The sequence below is a fragment of the Loxodonta africana genome, chromosome 24 (assembly GCF_030014295.1).
Source record: "Loxodonta africana isolate mLoxAfr1 chromosome 24, mLoxAfr1.hap2, whole genome shotgun sequence".
NCBI lineage: Eukaryota > Metazoa > Chordata > Mammalia > Proboscidea > Elephantidae > Loxodonta > Loxodonta africana.
Window position 1 is genome coordinate 19655311 of NC_087365.1, and position 25364 is coordinate 19680674.

The 25364-nt window shown below is 40.6% G+C and overlaps 1 protein-coding gene across 2 annotated transcripts in view; it reads right to left on the bottom strand.

Moving 5' to 3' along the window:
* The window catches only part of SNAP25 (synaptosome associated protein 25), a 29804-nt gene extending 4882 nt beyond the window's left edge, over window positions 1-24922 (bottom strand). Inside the window, exons 1-6 of one of the 2 annotated variants that reach the window (XM_003411499.4) lie at window positions 24584-24922; window positions 22525-22566; window positions 15438-15486; window positions 7464-7581; window positions 3599-3724; window positions 1195-1339 (exon numbers count right to left, since the gene is read on the bottom strand). In XM_003411499.4, coding sequence (XP_003411547.1) covers window positions 1195-1339; window positions 3599-3724; window positions 7464-7581; window positions 15438-15486; window positions 22525-22566; window positions 24584-24655 — 552 coding nt within the window. In that variant the 5' untranslated portion in view covers window positions 24656-24922. Of the gene's footprint in view, window positions 1-1194; window positions 1340-3598; window positions 3725-7463; window positions 7582-7745; window positions 7864-15437; window positions 15487-22524; window positions 22567-24583 lie in introns of both variants that reach the window. The other variant, XM_003411500.4, reaches the window with a different exon arrangement.
* Window positions 24923-25364: the final 442 nt, after the last annotated feature.

A 25364-nucleotide genomic window follows, 5' to 3' on the forward strand; every position in this document is an offset into this window, starting at 1 on the left:
TCTTTTATGATCTTTCAGAAGTAGATTGCCAGGGTTTTCTTCTGAGACACCTCTGGGTGCATTTGAACTGCCAGTCTTTCGGTTAGTAGCCAAGCACATGAAGAAGTTACATGTGATTAGATCAGCTGGCCTTAATTAAAGCAGACTACCCTCCATAAGGTGGGTGGGCCTCATCCAATCAGTTGAAAGCCTTAAGAGCAAAAATGGAGTTTTCCCTAGGGCGAACTCTGCCTCCAGTCTATAGACATCTTGCCAGAATTCCTCCACTCTTCAGTTTTCCCGTTACCTGACCTATGGATTTTGGAACCTAAGACTGTAGGAACCTACAGCCTGTCCTCTGATCTACAGATTTTGGGCTTGCCAGACCTTGCAATTATGTGAGCCAGCTCCTTAAAATAAACCTCTGTCTATCTAAACAGATAAAGATATAAACAGACAAACCTATAAAAACATATATATATCTGGCTGTTTCTCTAGAGGAAACCCTGATGGCGTAGCGGTTAAGTGCTATGACTGCTAACAAAAAGGTCAGCAGTTCAAATCCACCAGGTGCTCCTTGGAAACTCTATGGGGCAGTTCTACTCTGTCCTGCAGGGTCACTATGAGTCAGAATCAACTTGATGGCAATGACTTTTTTTTTTTTTAAACGGGTTTCTCTAAAGAACCCTGACTAAGATAATCTTTTTCTGGCTAAACTATTCTTTCACTCATTTTCTGATTCATCACACCATCTCCACTTGACAAACTCCTAACTGTCCTTCAAGATCCAATGTAATTTGATCTTTTATTAGATTTTCCCACTCCTGCCCCTTCAAGTCTTCCCTTCTCTAACCTATATAGCATTTTATCTGTGGTTCTCTTGGGGAATCATGTTTTGTTTGGTAGTAACTTCATCTGGTGGCTCGGTGCCTCTTTTAGGCTGTGAGTTTCTTGGCTGGAGGGATGGTATCTTTCTCACCTTGATATGTCCCACAGTGCCTGGCACAGGGAGGCCCCTGAGTAATATCTGCTAGATTAAATTCTACCATCTTTTCTTCACTTTGGTTCTGTTGCTGAATTCTGTGTTTCTGTCTTTGAAAATTAAGGTAAAGATTTCCAGCTACCAGTGCATTTGAATCCATCGTCCTGGTTTCAGGGTCTTGTGTGAAGGAGTGACAAGTAGCAGCAACTTGCTGCGGGCTGCCAGGCGCTCACCTTTTCCATGATCCTGTCAATCTGGCGATTCTGTGTATCGATCTCATTGCCCATATCCAGGGCCATGTGACGGAGGTTTCCAATGATGCCGCTCACCTGCTCCAGGTTTTCATCCATTTCATTTTCTCGGGCATCATTTGTTACCCTGGGAGCCAAAGAGCAATTTTTAGAAGATAGAGGGTATGAAAACACCCAAATACCAAGGACTCAGAACTTAGGAAAAATCTGGAGACCTCTAGGCACCTTCAGTGTTTTCATCTTTAATGTCGATTCAATACAAGAACACATTTTAACGTTTATATGCTAAAATAATAATAAAAATTTAATTCCTGAACTCTTGCATTTCAATTTTTAAAGAAGGTATATTAAACAGATGAATTTATCAACTTCCCTCACTCCCACTGCTGTTTCCTCCTTCATATTTTTACCTGAATTTTTATATTTTAAGGGGTAAAATCATTTTATTTGGGAGGGCTCAAGGGCAGAGAATGAAGCTAGAATTAGATAGAAAGTTTATTTTTCTTTCCAAAATGTCAACCAAAGGCTCCAAGAATCGAATTCAGGATGAAAGAAAAAATTAATTGCAGAGAGTCAGAGAATCTCTTTGCTCATCCCCTTTCCCACTTGGGACCCACATCAACGAAAAGTGTAACGATAATTACACTCTACCCCTTAATCCTGCCTGCTCCCAAGAACTCCAAAGGGAGCTACTTGTTCAAGATGATTTTCATCTGCTAATATTTTAATGCCACAGAGTTTTTAATGGCTTGTGAATGGGTGATTTCGGAGGAGAAAACTGTGATAAAAGATTGTTATTCCAGCTTAAGTGACGATGAGTGGTGAGGAAGGAGTTGGATCTGAGTGTCCTACCATCTTGCCATCTTTCATAGTCCAGCTTGAAAGTTAAGAAAAAGGCGTTATTGAAAACAGTAAGTACTTTTTCCAGAATGTTCTGGCTAATTAATACTTTCCCACAGATGGTGAAGGGCTAAAACATATTCAGAGGGGTTAAAATCCCTCCCCCCCATGTTAACACCCAATGCAGACTGGCCCGCTAAGGTTGTTAAAGCAGCCCAGGCCAGAGAAAATTTGAAAATTAAAGGGAGCTTCCCAGCTTTCTCATATAGAGAAGCTTATTTAAATAATCGTAGGAGCTAAGGCACGCTGATAGAATCCCCTGAGATGCTTTAAAAAAACATAGCCACCACTTCTACAGATTCCAATTCAATTGGTGTAGACTGATTTCAGGCACTGGTATTCAAAAAAAAAAAAAAAAATCTCCCCAGGTGAATTTCATGAGCAGCCAATGTTGCGAACCCTTGGTCTAGTTTCCCTGGGAACAGATAGAAGCAGGGACACAGTTGTCATCCATGAAGCTCTAGGTAGATAGCTAGACCTCAGGTCTAAGTGACAGTTACCTATCATTTGAATCTGGGTTATCTGTTTGCCACCACCACCAGCAATGGCCTGGATATAGATAGCTGTAAAACAACCACCTTAGCCACTGCCAAGTCCTGGTGTAGTGGCTTGTAAAAAGGGATACACAGAGTTTTCTTTTTTTTCCACCACAGGGATATTTATTACTGTTTTCTAGCCTCCTAAGAACTGAGTTCTAAATTGGCTGATCTGTATAATTTGAGATTTTTATAGAGATTTAAGTTGGTTTTTATGTCTAGATCTCAAAGAAAATGCTTAGTAAGAAGGCAAGTATGCTCATTATTCTCTGTTGCGGTATTTATTTAATGTTTTCACTTCCTGTGAGTTTTGGCTGTAGCTGCATTGCTCTATCTGTGGCTCTTGCCTGGGGTCACAACTATTGCTAGTTTCTGATAATAGCTCATTCTCCTGTCCTTTCCGGAGTATGTAGTATCAGCTTCCCATTATTGCTAGTCCCTGAGTACTTCGACATTGTTATTAACCTGTCCACACCTCTGTAAAAAGCCTCTTTAATAAGGTTTATTCAGTCAAACTCATGGAATGAGATGCCTTCTTCCTGGCTCATTGATCCTGGGCATGGCCATTGACTTGCTTTGTCTAATGAAACTTCAGCAAATATGACACAAGCAGAAGTTTGACAAGTACTTGTGCACTGGGGCCTCCTCACTTGGAATGCTGCCACCGCCATGTAAGGAACCTGAGCTATCCTGCTGGAGAGGCCCCATGGAGAACAGAGGCCCCCGGCTGACAACCTCAGCCAACCACCAGACATTTGAGTGAGGCCATCTTCAATCATCCCACCCCCGGTTACATGTAGCCCCATGAATGAGCCAGGAGAGGTTAGAGCAAGAACTGCCCAGCCAGCATATAGATTCATGAGCAATAAAATGGTTGTTTTAAGCCCCTCAGTTTTGGGGTGGCTCTCCCTCCACAATAACTGCTACCGTGCTGGCTGTACGAAGCTCACCTGCGGATGAAGCCACCACTGATGGCCATCTGCTCCCGTTCGTCCACCACACGAGCAGGCTGGCTGGCCACCACTCCATCCTGATTATTGCCCCAGGCTTTTTTGTAAGCATCGCTTGATTTAAGCCTATGCAAAAAAGAGGGTGAGTGACAAGGCACGGGGTGGAGAAGCAAGCTCATAATTGTTACCTCTTCAAGCGAAGAACTGAATCAAGCGAATGAGTTTTAACTTGGGGCATTTAGAGAATACCGATATATCATAAACCGGACCCAACGGGTTGGCCACCACCATGCCTCAGCTACTCAGCGTTTCATTTCCAATCCAGTCAATTTCAACTGTCAAGACTGCAACCTTTGCCTACAAGGTCGTTCTTGTTTTAGTTTAGTTGGATTTAAGACAAGGATTAAGGCAGCTGGAGGTCGTTGAGTTCTATTTCAGTGACACGGTTATACTTTGAGACACAAAACACACAGAAAAACATATTGGCAGACACACACAAAACAAGACTGCCAAGAAGAGTGTGTTCATCACACCACAACAACACACTGTCATCAAGAAAAACACACTCGACCAAGTTGTTACACACCATCATGCAAAGACTGACTATTTAAATATTTTTTTTTTCCTAACGAGTGTATGGAACTAACGTTTGCATGAAAGACATAAAGGATTGGTGGTTGGCCAAGGGTAATGGTCTTTGAGTTGCACTGGAGGAATTTGAATTAGATAATATATCGGTACTTTCAAACAGTCACCATACATCCAGAGTTGATGTACAAACCTTTGTCCACAGAGACAAAAAGTAAAAGAGGCATAGTGAAATGAATGCAGGAAAATAGAAGAGAGAACAAGCCATCTAGCACCAGAAAGGGAAACCCCTCTACATCTTCTTCATGCACCAGCTACAGGCATGAGTAGAAAGTAAAGCATTCTCATTTAAGCCAAACTACTCCAGAAGTTGACCATTCTCGAAAGGCACTAGCAGGGCAGTAATAGCCTTCATGAGGATTTGAAACGCAGGTTAAGTGGCTTCTTTGTTGGGCCGAGGGGCAGGGTGGGGGTGCTTACCACCTCCTACTTCAGCTATCCTGGGGTTGTGGCAGGGGGAGTGGTTTGGAATTGGTGTGGTCTCCAGGGGCCATATTTCACTGAGCTGCCTTGGAGAGAAACTTAAAATCCAGGCATACCTATTGTGCCCAACAGAAACATGTGCAGCATATATTGATGGGTGTGTTGTAATTTAAAGCAAACAAAGATGTTTTCAGGTTCTTTGCATAGTAGAAACCACAAGCATTTTAGTCCAAAAGCAACAGAACTTTCTTTGGTCCCATTTTACATTTTCTATTAGAAGACACCAGAGTGTGACTTTTTTTTTTTTTCTTCCTCCCACAAAAGGACCACAACCATCTTTTAAAATTGGCTTTAGTACTTGCAGATTGGGGATCAAGCAAACCTGGAGACGATTTGGAATATTGTACAAATGGAATTTCAGCAACTCCTGTGATCTAATGTATCATTCCACAGCCCTTAGAGCAGTGAGAATTTACTGTGTTACAGGGCCACAGGCCCACTCAGTGGGACAGGATCTAAAAACTGTTTAATAGAGTGAGAGTCTGGCTTTGTCTTTTCCAACTCCTCATCCCCTCCCTCTTCAGATTAAAAGAAGTTATATGGACTTTGTGATGTTTTCTGCTATGTCAAATGTCTCGGATACCATCTTTGGCAAATTCCAGGGGGTAGGAAAGTATGCGTTTCTAAAAGAAGGCAAATGACTGCACCCACAAGCCTGCACACAGACTCACATAACTGCGGGACATCTACCATAGTCCTTGGAAACATGCTGAGACAGGGCAAACCCCTCAGAGGCTAGGGCCCCATCAGCCACTGCGTTGTGACACATGGTTTTTAAAGCATTACTTACACATGATAGGGAATGTTTCAGTCAAGCTTTGAAGCTCAGTTAGGATCTCTTGTGCACTAAGGAATTAGTGCTCACTAATATGTGCAATTCTTAGGCGCCATCATTTCATAAAAACACGGGTCTCTGTCTCAAGGGGCCCTGCCTCCAGCCTTTCTCCAAACACAGTTAATGAACCAGAGAAAATACATATGTTGGAATTCATCACAAAATGGCTAGAAATCTCACCTGGGGGCAAGCTGCCACTGGAAAGGCTATACAGTCAATCTTGATTAACTGGAATGCTTGAGCAATGGGGTATTTTGGTGAATTACTTTCTTAACAATGGGCCATGGGGTAAACTTTGTTTCAAGGGTGATTGCTGAATATCTTTGTTAGGCTTTTGAGCCATTTTCCTGCTTTAGGATTTTAGGGTAGTGAACGTCATTGAGTCTTTTTTAGGTTATGGTTTATCTTTGTGTGCTTGAAGACCAACTCTTATTGTTTGCTCTTGTTGGAAATTGTAGGAGTCAGGGACAGAATACCCAGGAAGCAAGGCACGCGCGGGCTTACTTGTGTTTACTAATTTGTAGTGCCTGAACCAGTGAGTAAGCACAAGTAAGCCCGTGCGTAACTTGCTTATTGGGTGATCCGTCCCTGGTAGGAGGGTAGAAGCTGAGTGAGAGAATACTTACTAAACAGACAGCCCTGGAAGAAAAACCATTTTGAATCCCTGATGTGATTTAAAAAAAAAAAAAAAAATTGTCTCTTTTTGCTAAAGTGGAATGGAGCAAACGTATAAATACAGTTGAGGGTTCCAGTTAGCCAGATTCCAGTTGATCAAGGTTTACTGTAGATCAATCTTTTTTTTTTTTAAAGATTATTTAAATCGAGCCCCTCCGCCTTCTAAATAGGAAGTGGGATATTTTAAACCAGCCTCAAAGTTTAATGGCTGCGAATGGTCATATAATCAGCTGGAAATGGAAGCAAGTTCTATTCTAAAAGCTGGGATCAGGAAAGGGTTAGGAAGAGGGGTTCTTTTAAAAGGGGGAAGTGAGAGGAGTGAGGGAGATGGGGTAATGAGTGTAATTTTTCAAATGCATGTTGGGCAGTCTGCTCATGCATTTTTTTCCCCACTGCTAGTCAAATGAGGCTACCTTCCAGAACCCTCGGTTTCAGGTTCCTTCTATTGCAAACCTTTATAACCACATGTCACATTGTCTGCTACATTCCAGAAAAAGCGTTGCAGAACCTAGAGAACAGTTGAATGTTTTGTGATGTTGTGCATGCAAAATCTACACATTTCAACATTTCAGCCAGTGTACAGGTAGATCTTCCAAGGGGAAGCATTTGAGAGGAATGGGTTCAATTAGGGCCAAATCCGAGCGCTTCTCGCGGAAGGGTTCATGGCCCCCGAGTCAGGTGCAGCTAAGGCACCTGCAGGCTAATCACTGACCGGATACGGCAAGTGACTGGCAGTAGAAAGGGAGGATCTGTGCACACTCTCTAACTTACAGAAGTGCTCGCTTAGGCCAAATTACCTGATTCTTTTACTCTTGGGAAATCAAACCTTGGTATATGTGTTTCTCTTCTTCCAAACGTACCTCCAGCCTTTTCTAAATCTGCAATTTTGGCTCTTGGGATTGGAGATAATAAAAGTTCCCTGGTGCCTCTGTCTTGAGGCTGGGCTCTGTCTAAGGTACACTTTCTGGAAAATGTTGAAACGTTCATCAAGAAAAGTTGCTGGCAGTGAAGCTTTCGCTGTAGTATGCCTGATTTGTAATGCATCACCAGGTAACTCCCACTAGTATCATCTATGCTATGAAATGAATGCATTGGAGACGGTGTTGATCTGTTCTGCATGCCACACGCTCATCCTGCCTATGTGCCCGGCAGGAATGAGCTGGTCAAGGCTTGTAGATGGGCCTTGGAGGAGACCAAAGCTGCAGGCAGGCAGGCAGCACCTACTTGTTACAGGGACACACACAAAGCCCGCAGAATTTTCCTAGGTCCGTCAAATTCTTTTCTGCTTCTTTCATGTCCTTATTGATTTGGTCCATCCCTTCCTCAATGCGTTCCAGTTGTTCTGATTAAACACAAGTATTTTATCCCCACAGAATGAAGCAGATGGAAAAGGACAAAGAAAAAAAAGACAAAACTTCAGACATTCACTTTGACATTAAAAAAGAAAAAAAAAAAGAAAGAAAGAAAACTGGACGCCACAGATTAGAGCTGGTACCCAGTACCTACTTGTTACAAGGACATATGAAAAGGCCACAGCATTTCCCTAAATCTTTTAAATTTTTCTCGGCCTCCTTCATGTCTTGGTTGATATGGTTCATGCCTTCTTCGACACGATCGAGTTGTTCTGGTTAGGACAGAGGGATGACAGCGTGGAATGAATTTTTTGGGGGTTTCCAACAGAACATGAGAAATGACTATGTGAAATGGAATTAGAAAGAGAAAGAGAGAGATTACAATGCGTGGTCCAAGAAGATGCACTGCCGCAGACGGCTGCCGCTGCCCTACGCTGGCACGGGTGGAAGGAAATGAACAAAAACGATGCTCAGAATAGCTGGTAATTCAAACAGGATGGGATGGGGTAGGTAGGCCTGCTCCATTCTGAATGTCCAGGAAAAGAGCCCAGCATATTCACTTACTCAGACACCAGTGAAACTCAAGAGAAAGAAAAACAGGGTGTTAGTTTAGGCTTCAGCATTTAGAGTACATGCCACACGAGGAAAGTTATCTGTTTCACCTTTAAATAGCTAAATCTTTTGGTTGTAAGCATCCTTGACCAGGTAAGGGCAGACAGTTTTCTTCTTTGGAGAAAGCAACAACAACAACAGCAATCATTAGCGAAGGGTATCAGATCTGTTTTCTTCCCCTAGTAATGGATCTCTAAGCCAAAGGTAGCCCATGGTCAGTTCTTGCTTGAGAATGCTTCATTCATAGAAGCCATAAATAAAACCGTATTATGGTAGCACGGCAATGTTATAAATAACTGGGACCTTTTAATTCCTTTGTCATCCTATGGCTTACTTGCTATGAGAGCTTTGGAAGGCATGTCACATCTCTGCCCCTTGCTTTCCCTATTGGTATAGTGGTTAAGAGCTATGGCTGGTAATCGAAAGGTCGGCAGTTCAAATCCACCAGGTGCTCCTTGGAAATTCTATGGGGCAGTTCTACCCTGTCCTATAGGGTCGCTATGAGTCAGAATCGCTGGACAGCAGTGGGTTTGGTTTATTTTTTTTTGCTTTCTCAGACTCTATGCTATAGGGTCGCTATGAGTCGGAATCCACTCGACGGGAATAGGTTTGGTTTGGTTTGGTTTTGTAGTGGTGGCATGCTAGATACCAATCCCAGGTGCAGAGCAGGAGGATGACCACACGGGTCTCTTTGGAGGGGTGATGGATTGGGACATAAAACAGTACTGTGTCATCGCTGTCGGCAAAGCTGACCTTAGCATATCTGAGACAGATTGATAGTCATAAAAGCGAATTGTACTTCTAGGTTGCCAAGGTTACATACACTAACTCAATTTTTCAAAAGTTGTGTCACCAAATTCAGGTAACTACAAGCTTATTGAAGGGATTTTTAAAACAGCTTTTAAGACCTTTAAAGGAAAGCAGCAATGAGGTGTCTTGGCCATCTGATTACAAAACCTAATTCCATTTCTATTCCTCATTTTATTTACATTTTCATGCCTGCATGCTTAAGCCTCTGGGAATAAAGACATGATGTGAATAAAACTGATAAATTGGTTTCCAGCCTAAGAGCAAAAGTACTCACTTTAAAACAATTTCACTTTAAATCGTACAGTGGAAACTGTCATTTGGAAACACTAAGGTGGGCCCACCTATTGTGTCCTCTTTTGTGGGGCTAAAGAATAGAATTTAGCTTGTTAGGGACCTGCTGTCTCAGCTCTACTCTTCACATGACCGGTGAAAACAAAATGCTCAGAGCGTTTATCCAGCCTTGTGCAACTGGAAGAAATAGCAGTGTGTTGCCAGCAAACTTCTGCTGAGTGAATACAAGTCCAGCGATGTCTTAAAAGGGCTTAAAAAAAAAAAAAAAAGGATGATAATTCTTTCCATTTCAGGAAAGTGCTTTTACTTTTTGGAAAGCTTCACTCTAGTTTCTATTAAAGAATGCAAGAAATTAGTTTGTAGATCAAATTAACTATTTGAGTGAGAGGATGAGTGGAGGGAAAAGGAACTCAACATCGTCAAATGAAGAACCATTATAAGTACAGGCAGGAATTGTTGTTGGCCCCTGAGTCATGGCAACCCATGTGCAAAGGCATGAAACGCTGCTGGTCCTGTACCATCCCCAAGACTGGTTGCAGATCAGACCATTGTGATCCATAGGGTTTTCGTTGGCTGAGTTTTTAGAAGTCTGTCTAAGTCTGGAAGTGCCACTGAAACCTGTTCAGCATCATAGCAACGTTCAAGCCTCCACTGACCCACCAATGTATAAGGGTGTAATAGTTAATGGCTTCCTGGAGTGCTGGGTTAAGAGGCATTGGAAGAAGGTCTGGGCTCAGACCCTCAACTAATACAGCTGAAGTAAGCATGGATTGTGGTATGTGGAAATACACATTCATGTATTTGCCCTTCCAGAGAAGTTTTATTGAATCTCAGAGCAAGTTAATACTATTGAAGCCAAAATAGAGACAGCACACTCCTTCCTTCTCTATTTTCGTGTCCATTCTGCCAGCTTCTGACCCCCTCTGCCCTCTCATCTCCTCTCCAAACAGGAGCTGCCCACATAGTTTCATGTGTCTACTTCATCCAAGAAGCTCACTCTTCACCATTATCATTTTCTATCCCATAGGCCAGTCCAATCCCTGTCTGAAGAGTTGGCTTTGGGAATGGTTCCTGTCTTGGGCTAACAGAAGGTCTGGGGACCATGACCTCCAGGGTCCTTCTAGTCTCAATTGACTGGCTTTCTTGATGGGGATTTACTTTGCCTTTGCTCTGCTAGGCAGGGGTCAAAGATTCACTGTTTAGTTTGGAGCTGATCCCAGGGGATTTTCCCAAGAGGCACAGCTTCAGCATCAAAGTAAATGTATACCTCAGCAGAGAGCAATGAAAGGAACAAGGATACAGAGGTGAAAGGTTAAATCATCCCACATTAGTGCCAAGATTGTTTCATAGGGGGTTGTCTTGGAGACAAGTTGTCTAGGGGAATAAAAGTCCCAGGACTTGGTATATTTCCAGGGCATGTGTCATACTGAGTGTGCTCTGGTGTCTCCTGTTACCTAAGTGTAAAACAAGAATCCCACAAGGAATTTCCGTGTGCAACTGTTTAGCCAGGCCACCTGGAGTGGTCTGGCCTGACCCAATAGTGGTTGGAATTGTTCTTTAGAAGGATGGTTGCTTCTTGAGGCTCCTATTGGGTAGAGATAGTTAATACTTTTAGTGCTCAGGCATAGAAAATATGAGCAGAATATAGCTGAAAAGAAATTTTGAAGCCGTTACTGATCTAGACAACTAAACATGGCATAATTAGAATTAAAATGCATTTACAAAGGCATAGCAAGATAGTTGTTGACTTATGCTCATCTGTCATTTAAAAAGGTCCTAATTTCATACTGTAGTATAAATGGAAGGAATATCACCTAAAACCAGACGGAAACCATCCACCTTTGGTGGTTTTACACCTGCATGTTTCTTATCCGTATCAATCTATCTACCACGTATCTGATAAAACGCAGGCTATCTTAGGAAATATGTTTAACTGAGGAATCTCGCATTTCATGTGGTATCGCCACAACAGAAACGTCTTAGCTGAGAACATAAACTATCTAGTGGGGATATCTGGCAAACAGACATTGTGTTTTTCAGAGAATAATAGATGCTCCTGAGCATCGTTTGTGCACAAGAGTAATACGTTTTTGTATTCATATGAGGCTTTAGCCAAATTATATCTTTTCTTCAGAAAAGTACAATTAAATTTGCGACCCAAGTAAACATGTTATTCAGTTTCTCTCTTTTTGATTCTAGGTTTACATGTATTATTTTTCATGTCTTTATGTCAATATTTATAGTTAGAGGAAAAAAGGGCACGATCCTGAACCTTTCTCAAACTCACTTCACATGCAAATTATTAACTAAAAAAATTCAGTGTATGTCAGTTTTGCTCTGGATATGAGATACCACTCTTCTGTATTGGCACCTGCTATTAAAAAGAAAAAAAAAGGCAAAAAAGCAATGACTTGATACATCTTGAGTTTCAAAACATGGAAAACTTTTACACAGACCAAGCCATCAAGTCTCATAGTTATAGCAAATTCACTTTGGGAATTCTGAAGACTGCCACAGTGATTGTAATTCCTTTAAAATACAACTCCACTAGACTCTTTTTTTTTTAATTAAACATTTTGGGAAACTGTATTTCAAAAAAATGGGAAGAAGGCAATTGTGTTAATGTCCAATTTTTTTCTTTGTTTATTTTTATTGTAGTGAAATCCATATAACACAACATCTGCCACTTCGACCATTTTTACATGTACCATTCGGCGACATTAATTACATTCGCCCTGTTGTCCAACCATCACCACTATCCATTTCCAAATTTTTTCATCACCTTAATGGAAACTTAGTGCCCTTGAAGGCATACCCAACCATTTCCCCCTTCCACCCACCCCTGCGAACCACTAATAAACTTTGATCTCTATACATTTGCCTATTCTGGATATTTCATAGAAGTGGGATCATACAATATTTGTCCTTTTATGTCTGATTTATTTCACTCGGCATAAAGCTTTGAAGGTTCATCCGTGTTGTAGCATGTATCTGAACTTCATTTCTCTTTATGCCTGAATAAAAAACCAAAACCAAATCCACTGCCGTCGAGTCAATTCCAACTCATCGCGACCCTCTAGGACAGAGCAGAACTGCCCCACAGGGTTTCTAAGGCACTCCTGGGGGATTCGAACTGCCAACCTTTTGGTTAGCAGCCATACCTCTTAACCACTATGCCACCAGGGTTTCTATCCCATTATTCACAGTAGTGGAGTCCCTGAGTGGTGCAAAGTTTAATGTGCTCAGCTGCTAACTGCAAAGTTTGTGGTTCGAGCCCACTCATAGATGCCTTGGGAGAAAGCCCTGGTGACCTAGCTCTAAAATATCAGCCACTGAAAACCCTGGGGAGCAGAGTTCTGCTCTGACACACACGGGGTTGCCGTGAGTTGGAATTGAACCGATGGCGATTGGTTACCGGGTTATTCACAATAGCCAAAAGATGGAAACAACCCAAGTGTCCATCAACAACGTCCATTAACAGATGAGTGGATAAACAGAATGTGGTATAGCCATACAATTATTAAAAAAAAATTTTTTTATTGATTTTCTTTTTTTGCTGATTTGTGAGTATCCAAAACTGTAGCCATCAAGTCAATTCCTACTCATAGCAACCCTATAGGACAGAGTAGAACTGCCCCATAGGGTTTTCAAGGAGCAACTGGTGGATTTGACCTTTTGGTTAGCCACCGAGCTCTTAACTCCTGTGCCAGCAGAGCTCCAGTTGATGAGTATTTATTTAAAAAGTTTAGTACAAAAATAAATGTAGAAATAAAAGTCCTTATAAGACAACCATGGAGCTGTGCCCCTCAGATTGCACTTCACCTGCTAGGAAGAGGATTGTGGATTACTGAAGCCTCCAGCTGCTGCACCTATGGGGTCCTCTGAGTTGTTTACTTCTAGGCCATGCATGCTCCCCTAGGATGCTTCTAGCTAATGGCTGGGCACAATGGAGTACTAGAGCTGGGACATTCCTGCCCAGTGTGGAGCTCCTCTAATGGGCCAGCTTTGTTCTGGGGCTTTCCATGGTCCTGGCTTAGGCTTCTTCAGACTGCACTGCAGTCTGAGGCTTATCCTACCCAATCGTCTTTTTTTCCCCCTCACCTTCGACAGGTATCAGACCTGCATCATAGTCTGAAGGCTCTCCCTGCCTACTGCTCCCTTGCCCCTTGATCCATCACAGATGTTTTCCCCAATAAATTTCTTCCACGTCTAATTTCTTTTTGTCGTTTGCTTCCCAGAAGACTCAAACTGATACGCCTCCCTTCAGTCCCTCTCTGCCCCTGCCCCAACTCCCCATCAGTCAGTAAAGATTTACCTCACTTATTGTAATGGTTGCAGAATACAGGAAATCCCCGACTTACGACAGGTTTCCATTCCAACGACTCCACTGTAAATCAGTTCTGACGTACGTTGAATACCTCATTTTTTTTTTTTTAGTTTTCATTACTATTGCTTTTTATTATCAGTATCTTTATAAATCCAGTCTTTATTTGTCTTTGGGGGTTGGCATGAGAATGATAACAGCAAATTTTGTACTGCAACATTGTATGTAGTACATATTACTAATTGTAAGATGTAAAAAAAAAAAAAAACAAATCGATGGTTGTAAGCACCATTCTTTGTTGTAACTCAAATCCATTGTAAGTTGGGGACTATCTGTATTCCTTTTAGGACCGAACCATAATTAATTTGGTTGGTTTCCTCACTAACAGACATTTAGATCATTTCCAGTTTTATACTATTATAGATAAGGCATGTAAAATTTTCTTTGTGCAATTGTAAACGTATACCTGCAGTGTACAATTCTAGAAGTGGAATGTCTTGGTCAAAGATGCTTGCATTTCAAAAACTGAAATATTATCAAATAGTTCTTCAAAACATTTGTACAATACCCATCTGTAGAATGACAGTCCCTGTTTCCTCACATACTCACCACCACTGGTTATTGTCAGTTTTTAAAATCTCTGTCAGTCTGCTACTTAAAGAGTGGTATCTCATTATTGTTGTTTCAAACTTTCTTAGATTCTGAATGAGGCAGAAGCATAATTTCATATGTTCATTTGTAAACTGATCATTTTTATCCTGTGTCCATTTTGCTCTTGGCCTGTTGTCCTTCTTTTTGATGTTATATAAGGGCACTCTCAATTTTAGGGAAAAGTGCCTTATGTTGCTATCTACATGACAATTCTTCTCCCCAGTTTGAGGTCTATGTTCAGACTTTGTTTATGTTGTTCCAGGCTGTGAATATGTTTTATGTGTTTATCTTTTACATAAAAAACTCTCAGAGTTCTGAAGAATTTTCTAACACTTTCACAAAAACTGCATAAAGAAAAACATTTTATCAAAAATCTATTATGACAAGAATTCAAAATAGAATCTGGGACAAATTTGTGGCTAGAATTAGTAAAACATCACCATATGGCTAGATATGTTGAGACAAAAGAAAAATTACGGTATTACCCTTCTAGGGTTCCACTTTAGGGTATGGAGATGCCATACTAAAATGCTGGCCCTTTAATTTCCATTTCTTCTAACACTGCATATAATAATAATAAATTTTTTTTTGCAAAATATTTCAATTGGTTCAATTTCCCATTTTCCAAAGGATCTCCCACTGGTCATATCCTGTTTAAAACGGCTTCTATTTACTCAAGGGAAGCACAGAATAAACTGAAAGTCTAAACTGCCAGATACTAAATTAAGATGGTCAAAAGCAGTGAACAGCATGACACACTACTCTCCTATTCTATCTAAAAATTATTTGAAGGAAACCAAATTTATGGAAAAGATTGGGGGCAAGGAGGATAAGAGAATTCTCACACCTCTCAAAACACTATTGTTTAAAAAAAAAAATTGCAAACAAATGGCTGTCGCCTTCAAAATCCTGTTACCCCAGCATATATAACAGGGATAGTAGTACCTTTCATTCAGTCATGAAGAAGGCCTCAACCTTTCCACATATTTACCCATCTTTTCTACAGAGGGGGAAAAAAAGCAAGATAAAAATTCTAGAACCCTTATACTCATATACGTGTAACACATGCCAAAATGACTACTTGCATTTGCAAAATAATTTAAAAAATGCACTTTATTCAGACAAAGAATTGTTCTTACTGAAGATATCTGAACTTACCTCCTTGTTCATCCAACATAACCAAAGTCCTGATACCAGCATCTTTACTCTACATTCCAATAATGGTAGCAAAGTTGAAAAGGAGTTAGAGAGAGAAAAGAGAGAAAGAGAGACATCAGTAAAAAGGACAATTAGCCCTAGAAATGGAAAATGAAGAAGGACCAAAGGGAAGAAATATGGCGAGAGCATTTAGGAGCTGGGAGGGGCTTGGAGGAAGGGTACTTGTGCACTTGCTCAATCCATGACTCTTACAGGTGGGTGGAAGTGGAGGGGGATGAAGCACGGTCTCCATGGCGTAGAGCTATTGTACTGTAAATTTATATTGGGAAAATAAAAATGCCTATAGTGTTCCTAACACAAACCACAGAAAGCAAATGTTTCAAAATTTTCTAGAATAAATCTTCTTCTTCAGCATGATATCTCAGAAAATATCACTGAGTTGGGGAGGGATGTCCAACCGGAAGACATGTAAGAAACGTGGGGGGAGGTGAGATTTCTAGATTTATCAAGAGGATATGGCTTACACCAAAGTTGAGCTACACAGCTCAAAAGGAAACTCACAGTCCCATTTTCTTTCTATGAAGAGGGCTATGAGATTTAGAAAACGGACTGGCAGATGAGAAACAGGGGTTCCTTATTCTGAAATTTAAAATTCTGCACATGGTAGGGTGTTGTGAGAAAATAACTCCTCCACAGCTGTGCTTCACTTGTCTTGGGCAGGAGAGGTCTTCAAAAGGCACTTCCCATGTCACTCCTTATTTCTAAATAAATCAAACACCACCTGAATTATTGTGGGGACAGCAGTGGGAGGTGGTGGGTAGGGGGAAGAAGCAGAGATTTCCTCATTGCTCATACTTAGAAATTATCAACTCTAAGAATTCCTAGATTAAGATTAAAGTTAAAGCTAAGCAAAGACCTTCCATTTGACAGGGTGCCTGTTAGTAAGTATAAAATAGGATTGCTTACAGTTTGGATTAATTGATTTTTCAAGGAAGTTCATGGTGGACCCCAGAATAAATTCTAAAATAAGACATCTTTTGTAGCCCCATTTATTTTCCACTGACTGACTTTGAACTAAGAAAGAGAGAAAGATGTTAGTGGAGATCAAGAGTGTTTTTAATAAAAAAAAAAACAGTATTTTACAAATTAAATTCTACTAGTGCTTCTAAAAATGAAAGAAAACACTGAAATGATTTCTGTGAGGTTTTATAAACCAACATCTTCAGAGAATGTATACAATTAAATTAACTCCCCCAGACACAAAAGCCTATCTGCTTTTGAACACGTTTTGATAGGCCTTACTTGCAAAGCCAGGACGCAGTTTGTAGAGAGATGGCTGAGGATGACTTTGGTAGTCATTAGTCAGCATGGACTCCAGAGCCAGATTGCCTGGGCTGCAATCCTGGTAATTTCATTTCCTAGCTGTGGGACCTTGAGCAAGTGTAGTAATTGCTCTGAAACTCAGTCCTCTGATTCGTAATACAGGGATAATGCTAGTATACACCTCATTGGGTTGTTATATATGAATTAAATAGATAAATATGTGTAATGTGCTAGAATGGTGGTTCCTGGCCTATAGTAAGCACTATGTGTCTATAAAGTAAATAGAACCAGAAAATACAGTGATAGCAGGATATCAAGGCAAACTAAAAATATCACCATTACCAACTACTATAAAAGCTTCTAGACTACTACTTCTCAAACTTCAGTGTGCATACGAATCCCCTGGGAATCTTGTTAAAATGTAGATTCTGGTTCAGTAGGAATGAGGAAGGCCTGAGGTTCTGCATTTCTAACAAACTCCCAGATGGTACTGATGCTGCTGGTGCAGGAACCCACATTGAGTAGCAAGACTCTAGACCACAAAGCCTTTAAAAAATTTTTTTCATAAGCAGGATGTTTTTGGATATAAATTGACTTTCAACTACACTAACCTATATTTTAACAATCCCTGTGCTCTTTTGTGATATTTTAGCTATTGTTTATGAACAGGAAATTAAGAAAAGCAGTTGACTTAGACATATGGCTGTGATGAGGCAACTTCTGGTGAGGACAGAGGCATCTCAGAGAGCGTTTTTCCTTGGGGACCCAACTCAAGGCCAAGCGTATGATCCTTGTTCCATTCTATTGGAGAGAGCTGATGGGAAGCAGATGAATGATTTCCTTTTGGTCAGTCCAACTCTCATCTATCTACACTTTCTTGATCTTTTCTATGGAGATGGAGCCCTACAAGTGTAATTTCACTTTGGTCTAATTTGGTGCTGAATGTTTCGGCACTGGAATGATTACAGAGCTAATTTGAAGAAGCAAGAGTTTTTTTAGGTTGCCCCAATGTGAAAGAACAGAAGCAGAGAGCACTGATGGTGGAGGCAGGAAGGCTGGGCTGTGTTCTTAGCTCTGCCACCAACTAGTCAAAAGACAGTGGATAAGTCACCTGATCTTTCAGGATGTTTCCCCATATTTAAAATAAGGGGAGAGATGCCAAACAAGGTTGGGTGGTTTGATAGGTTGGCTCATTCACTCACTCACTAACTCTCCCTCTCTCACTTGTTCATTCATTATTTTATTCATTAATTGATTAATTCATTCAACAAATATTTATCGAGTTTCAACTCTGCCCCAGACACTAAGGATAAGAGGTAGACAAACACATGGTTTATCAACTCTGCCTCTCAGTGTGAAGGGTAATTTGGTCGGTCGGGCAGACCTAGGATTTGGGAATCAGTAATTCTAAATTCTACACCTATCGTTGCAGTCGTGTAGCTCTTGAGTCACTTGCCATGTTCCACGGTTTCCCCATCTGTCATCTGGAGGCAGTAACACTCCCACTACTTTCCAGAGTGGTTATGAGGATAAAATGAGCTCCAGAATGTGAAGGCTGCTAAAAGCTAAACTCTAAGGAGATCCTGCTTGGTTCAGAAAGGATCACAGTAAGATGCAGGATTTAATTTGAGTGGAATTCCAGTCAGTTCAGAATGAGCACTTTGTTGGTTTTCTTAGATCCTTACACTTTTTGTGGTGTTCTCAAAGAAAAAAATGTTGTAGAAGTTGCTAGTGGAAGGAAAGTTAGGTGCTATGACTAAGAATTCACTCTCTGGAATCAGGTGGATTTGGGTTTTAATTTCATCTCTGCCTTTTATTAGCTGTGTGTCACAAGGAAGTTAATTAACCATTTTGTACCTCAATTTCCTCCTTGGTAAAATGGAGATCAAAGTAATGGTAAAAGGTGGTTACATGGATTAAATTAGGTGATAGGTAGGTGATGATGAGGAAGATGATGATGACAACTGCCCCTAGCAAGCACAGTACCCGGCACATATGAGGTTCTCAACAAAAGTTGGAGCTTACATTTGGCTCCACTGTTTTGTTGACAGTTTCTATCATAATAACTGGATTGTTCCTTGGGGGGATCAGAAGCTCCAGGGAGAAGGGCAGGGATGGGGATGATATTTCAGGGGAGGCAGGATACTTCTCCTATTCCTTAAAGAGTATGTGTTTTAAAAGCTAGGCGTGAGAGGAGGTGGCTCTATTTTTATCTCAGCTCAATTTGTGGTTTCTGTTTGACATTTCTGGTAAAGCTGTCTACTTAAAAACAGAGGAGTTGGAGATTTAAGTGATCTTCTTCTTTTTTCATATCTTTCTCTATTTTTATTTTTTGCAGATGAACTAAGACGGTGTTTACAGAACATGTTTTATCTTCCTTTTCCCAGTCTGAGATGCTTTCCCCAAAGCCCAATGCATCTGAGCTAAAACAGAACTCTCCAGGCCCCCTCTTAACTGCTGGAGTTCCCAAAGACCCCAAATCTGCATATCTGAAAAGAACTGCTCTGCCTGAATTTTCCATTTTTAGCTGAAAGTCTGGCAGACATAGCACAGACACAGCTTTAGAATGCTTATTCTATTCTCGTGGCCAAAGTATCTTGAAACAGAAGTTGGTATTAAAGGAAAAATGCTAAATCATCCGTAAAATGTTAGGGAGCCCTCAGTAACCACTTTGTAAAAGCTGTGTGTGGCTCACTGGAATTATTCTGCTCTAAAGCAGTGTTAAAGCAGTGTGGCTTTTCCTCAGCCTCCTTTTCACAGCCCAAGGTATTAATGTACAGCCTTCATTTGCTGCATTTAGCATTAGCAAGGTCTACCTGTCTTTCCTGAAGTCAAATGCTCCCTCCTTGAGGATACCTTCATGATTCTCCTATCAGAATCCATTGTTCCCTCCTCTATGGGCCTAAGGTAGCTTATGGCCTTGAATTTGGAAAACTATTTACATGTCTGTGTCTACATATCAATTTATATCTTCCCTCCTACCCTCAGAGCTAGGCATTGCATAAATATTTGTTGAGATGCATCTATTAAAAGAGATAGGTCCCAATTATGGGGGCCGGGGGAGCAAATTCTGCTATATGATTTCTAACCTTGTTACCTGTCTGTGGTATTCAGCTTTTTTGAATTTTCCCCATTGACCTCTGTGTAGTTTCCATGGCCCTTGAAACGGCGATGATGACATCAGTTAAAAGCGACGCCCCCCCCCAACCTTCCCTGCCCCCTGTTACACTCTGGAGTATATTACGAATAGAGTGATAATCTCAGAAGTCATATATTCCAATGAAGGTGAAATGTTTTGCCTTAGAGACACTTCATTAAGTTGAGTAACCTTTCCTGTCTTTGAGACTAAATTTCTGTAAGAAGTCAGCCCAATTCGAAATAGATAGCACTGATGTACTTTGGGATCATGGGCAAGGTCCTGCTATTTCAATGCTCAGATTTTCAAAACGATTTCTACCCTTGATTAATATTTAATGCTGATTCTCTTTTAAAGAGAATTTCCTTTTTGATTGAAAAGCAGGACATCATCTAAATAGCCAATGGCCTAGACATAAGGGGTGTTTGACCATAAATATAAAATAATCCAGGAGAAAGTAAGAGCAAATCAATCTACTCTAATAATGCCTTGCTCATGATTTCCTACGGATGGGAAGTCTAATAGCCTCCTCTCGTTTACTAGAGGTGGGAGATAGCTTCCATCTGTTTTATTCTTTGTTCTAAGATGTGACTTCATGCTTGATCAAGAAACACTTTAGAGGAAATGAATGTAGGATTCGAGAATCCTACTTCAATCAATAGCACTTTTGAGATTTTTCTCAGAATAAATTAGAGCATATGCTCATCTTTCAAGACTGGCTGACACTGCCAACAGTTTAAGAAGACACAAAAAAGGAAGCGTTTGAGGCCCAGAATTCAGATGGGTGAGGGGTCCCTCCAAGGTGGTGTGTTCTGGTACACTTGTTCCACCCCTTTCCACATCCTAGGCAGCGTTCCAACATTGCACACTGGTGACAGTTCTGGAGCTTTAGAAATTTACTTCATATGTGCATACGCATAGAAGAAAACGAAAATTAAGGTTGGAGGCTATGGTTGAAGGGCATAAAGACTTGCCAAGGTAATTAGGTCAGTTGACTTCTGGGCTCTGGGTTAACGTGAGAGCTCAGGTAGGGACATTACCAAGGTATGTTCCTTTGGTTTATCCTCATGGCAAGTTGGGGGAGAATAAGTCTACTCTGAAACCTTTACTGGCACCCCTTGATTTAGAATATCTGCCTCCTTCTTTGTCGTCAAATATTTCTGTATATGAGCAGTGTCCCCAGGACAGAGCGAAGAAAACATTTTATCTAGAGACTGAAGGCTGCTTTCTAGTGCTACCCCACCCTGGGCCTGCCTTTCTGTCGGGGCCAATTTGTGCTAAGTTGCACCAATTGTCATTGTTTGTGAAAACAGATTTAGTGAAGTCTACCAGCCCCCTTCGAGGTGGCCTCATTCTCCCCTTCTCCTCCTGTGGCCATTCACACTGAGTCATAGTTTATTCCCAGGTGAGAAGCTGAAGCTGTAGAAATAAAGGAAGATGTTGGCTCCCATAGTGTGAGAAGCAGTCCCCTTTCCTCTTAGACTTTGTAAAATTTATTTTTTTTCCTTTTCATGGCATTGCACCAGCAATTTACAGTAGCGTGGAATAGGTAGGTCCATTTAATCATTCTGCTAGAGAACACCTAAGATCTCTAAAAACGATAACCGGCATGGGCAGATTAACCAGTAAGCAAGGTACTCACGGTCTAGCACCCAATTTCACATGAGGTGAAGTTGTGCACTACAGATTAGTTAAGTAAGCACAAGTAAGCCTGTGTGTACCTTGGTTATGGTAATCAGTCTCTAACCACACATGAACTTACACATTGTCAACCAGTTTCAAAGCATAGGGAAAGCAGCGTCTCACACAATAAAAAACCATGAGGCTTGTTTTATTAGGTTAAACTAAATGTAGTCCATTCCATTTTTTTTCCACTTCATCTCTCCCAATGGGCAAGTTCAATTAATCCATTTATTCTTCCTGGTTGGCTGCTGCTCTGCCAAACTGGACTGAGTGCGGATTATTGCAAATGCCCTTTTGATCCCATTATTGCTATCTGTTCTGTTTTACTCATTTAAACATAGTTTGGGATTCACTAACCATGCCTCGCAAACGGCTGTTCAATCCAAATTTGAGAATATAAAAGGGGGCCTGTATTGACGTTGTTGCACTTGCTATTGCCCTTTCTTCAAGAATTTTCCTATTATTTCATAAATTTAAGTGCCTGACTCTCAATATAACAACTTCTGAAAATATGATATTCCTACATGGATTTTTAAGAGTCATATACGTGGTTAAAGTCAGAACAGGATGTCAAAATTAGATGTGACTTACAGGTATCAAAATCATTACAAATATGTTTCGTGTAAATGATTTTGTATATTAGAAATCATTCTGATGTCCTTAGTGATTCAGTCTTAGTGATTTCTTAGGAGCATTTCCTTGGAAATATTATCTATCTCTGCATCCCAGCTCTAAAGGTGGCCTGGAACAGGGAGAGAGAGTAAATACAATTTGATAGCTACATGGTAATTTAAATACAGCATCTCTCTCTTTATGTGGCTTTCTGGCAGGCAAATTAACACTAGAATCAATGGTGACATGGCCCAGGGAGGGGCAGTAGGGTCTAGGGAAATAATATGCTAGCACAAGGGGTTAGTTTGATCTTTAAATATGCTCACTCCTTACCTCTTCAACCAGTTGCAGCATACGACGGGTGCTTTCCAGCGACTAAAAGAAAAAACATAAATATTTTAAGTGTAGGGTCCAGAGGCTCAGAAAGTCATAGAAATACTTTCTTCCCTTGAGAAACACAAAGGGTCACTATCACATGTTCTTTTAAGTTCACAACTAAAATACAGGAAGTCCTTCCATTTTACATCTCTTTCCCATCAGGCTTTCTTCTACATGATAAGACTTCCTAAAGCAATTAGATTACAGCTTATCTTCATAAAGATCCAAATTACATGAAGCTGATCTTGACAGCAAAGACAAAGTAATCATGAAAAGATAATTTTGCATGTGTAGGATGCATGAAAAATTATTTCATGTAGCCCAGAGGACTAATTTGGTGGAAACATTGACTTTTGAACACATAAATATAATTTTTTTATGAATTGGGATGAATATAACATCAGCCAGGCGCTCCTTGGAAACTCTATGGGGCAGTTCTACTCTGCCCTATAGGGTCGCCATGAGTCGGAATCGACTTGACAGCACTGGTTTTATAACATCAGCTTTCTTATAAAACCCCTGGAAACACAATAGAAAGTTCTTATCAATAAAAATTAAACTGTCACTCTAGGCTGACAAAAATCAAGCATGTTCGTCATAACTAGCCTATAGGAGACAGCTATAATAATTATCTCCATCCTTAGATGAGATTGAAAGCCTGAACTCAATGATGTTCCCTTGGGTACCATGTTGCCACTTTTTTCTCAGTTACTTTGAAACTACTAGAATCCAAGAAATGGTTGTGATTTCTAAAAGCAGTGCTTTTAAGTGACAAACTTATTTTCGACAAGATTCTGCAAGAACCTGAAGAATGCTGCCTTTCCTGGAAGACCTGTTAGCAGCTGCTGTTTGAAATAGAACGGTTGGAAGCAGTGGTGTGCTAGCAAATGTTTAACAACCGGCTCTCTAGAAAAAATACATGAATGCGTGTGTTTAAGTATCTTATTTTCATCATGGAAGGGATGATTATTGCACAATCTACAAATAATAATAAAACACACAATACTGTTTATTATAAACTCCACTTAGCCAGTTGATTCTCATAGGATGCTTGTGGTGATTTTTGCCAAATGCTTGTGTCTGCAGCCAACTGTCTGATGAATATAGTTTTAACATGAATGTTGGATGATATTTTCATTTACATTAAGCAGTAAGGTGAAAGGGCAACAATGAAGGCTTTTGTCACAGCTTCACTTATTCAGTGATGATGTAGATGACTTCTTTGCTAAATAGGGTAATATTTCAAATAGTCAGTGGCTTTCAAATACTAGAAGAATATTTCTCAATTGTTTTGTGCAATTCAAAATGGAATGGCTGTAGAGACTTTTAAGTTTAATCTGCCTCATTCACATTTTCTCCACCATGTTCTCAGTTTTGACAATCAAGAAAACAAGAAGTCGAAACCCGCTATGTAGTGTTTGTGGATTTCCGTGGTATAAGTACTCTTACCACGTCTTATTCTTAACTACCAACATGGTGTCGATGAACGTGAAGCTGGGAAGACATTCACGATAACAGGCCATGCCCACCCTACAGATAAATAAATGTCAAAAACATCAAGAGCAGAGATAGTAGTAAAATGTAGTAAAATAATTATGAAATATGTTTTGAGCATTTATTACCTTGATTTTAATACAGTTTATTTAGTTGTCAGTTTACAAAATTTAACTTGAATAGTGGTGATGTCGAACAACTGGTTCACAAAGCTTGTGAAATTGAACAGTTGGGGCTAGAGTTGTACCAGTGGACACCCAAAAACAATGCTTTCCTTAGTGCCCCTTGATGTCCTAAGATTTCTAGAAACTGGGAGTTTGGACCAAGATATTAATATGTATGCAGGTTTTGAAATCAACCAATTCCTATCCTAAGGGCTCAGGTGTATAGTAAGTCAGAGTCACACCAATTTTTCTTTTTTTTTGAGACCATAGAAGCCCTTTTTCCACCTGAACCTGAATAAGACAAACAACCCCAGCTCCCCACCTTTAGCTTTCCTTCCCGTGTTTCCCTCCCTCACCTCATCAGCCAGCTGGTCAGCCCTTCTCTGCATCTCCTCCAGCTCATTGCGCATGTCTGCGTCTTCGGCCATCGTAGCGATGGGGGGTGGCTCGGGGCCTGGGCTGGGGGGTCAGTGAAGGGCTTGGCCACGGAACCTGGGAAGAAGAAGATCAGAAAGAAATTGTGAGAGGTTATAAGTGTGCATGTAGGTGTGCACACAGAGAAGAAGGTCCAAATGGCCTACTCTCTATCCCTGTGGTCAGCTGTCTCCTGGGCTGGAAGCCATCCTCAGACAGGGGTCAACAGAATTTTTGCTGTTTCTCTGAAGGGTTCCATGAACACACACTTGCCAACTTTACCATGGAGAAAAATACCTTTTAAGATAGATATCTTTCAAGAGACAAATCATCCAAGGGCTGGAAATGATGGGATGGAGGGGTGTGGTGCTGGGTTAGCACACTTTAGCTTCACATTGATTTATTTTTCATTTTACTTTTTAACAGCTTATTGGGGGTATAATTGACATACAATAAACTGCACATATTTGAAGCGTACCATTTGATAAGTTTTACAAATATATACACCCATGAAACCATGACCTCAATCAAGATAATGAACATATCCATCGCCCTCAAAAGTTTCTTCATGTCCTTTGTAATTCCACCTACCCACCACTCCTGACCCCAGACGACCCTACCCTAGTTTCCAGGTAACCACAGATCTGCTTTCTGTCACTATAAATTAGTTTGCATTTTCTAGAATTTTATCTAAATGAAATTTTACAGTGTATGCAAATTTTT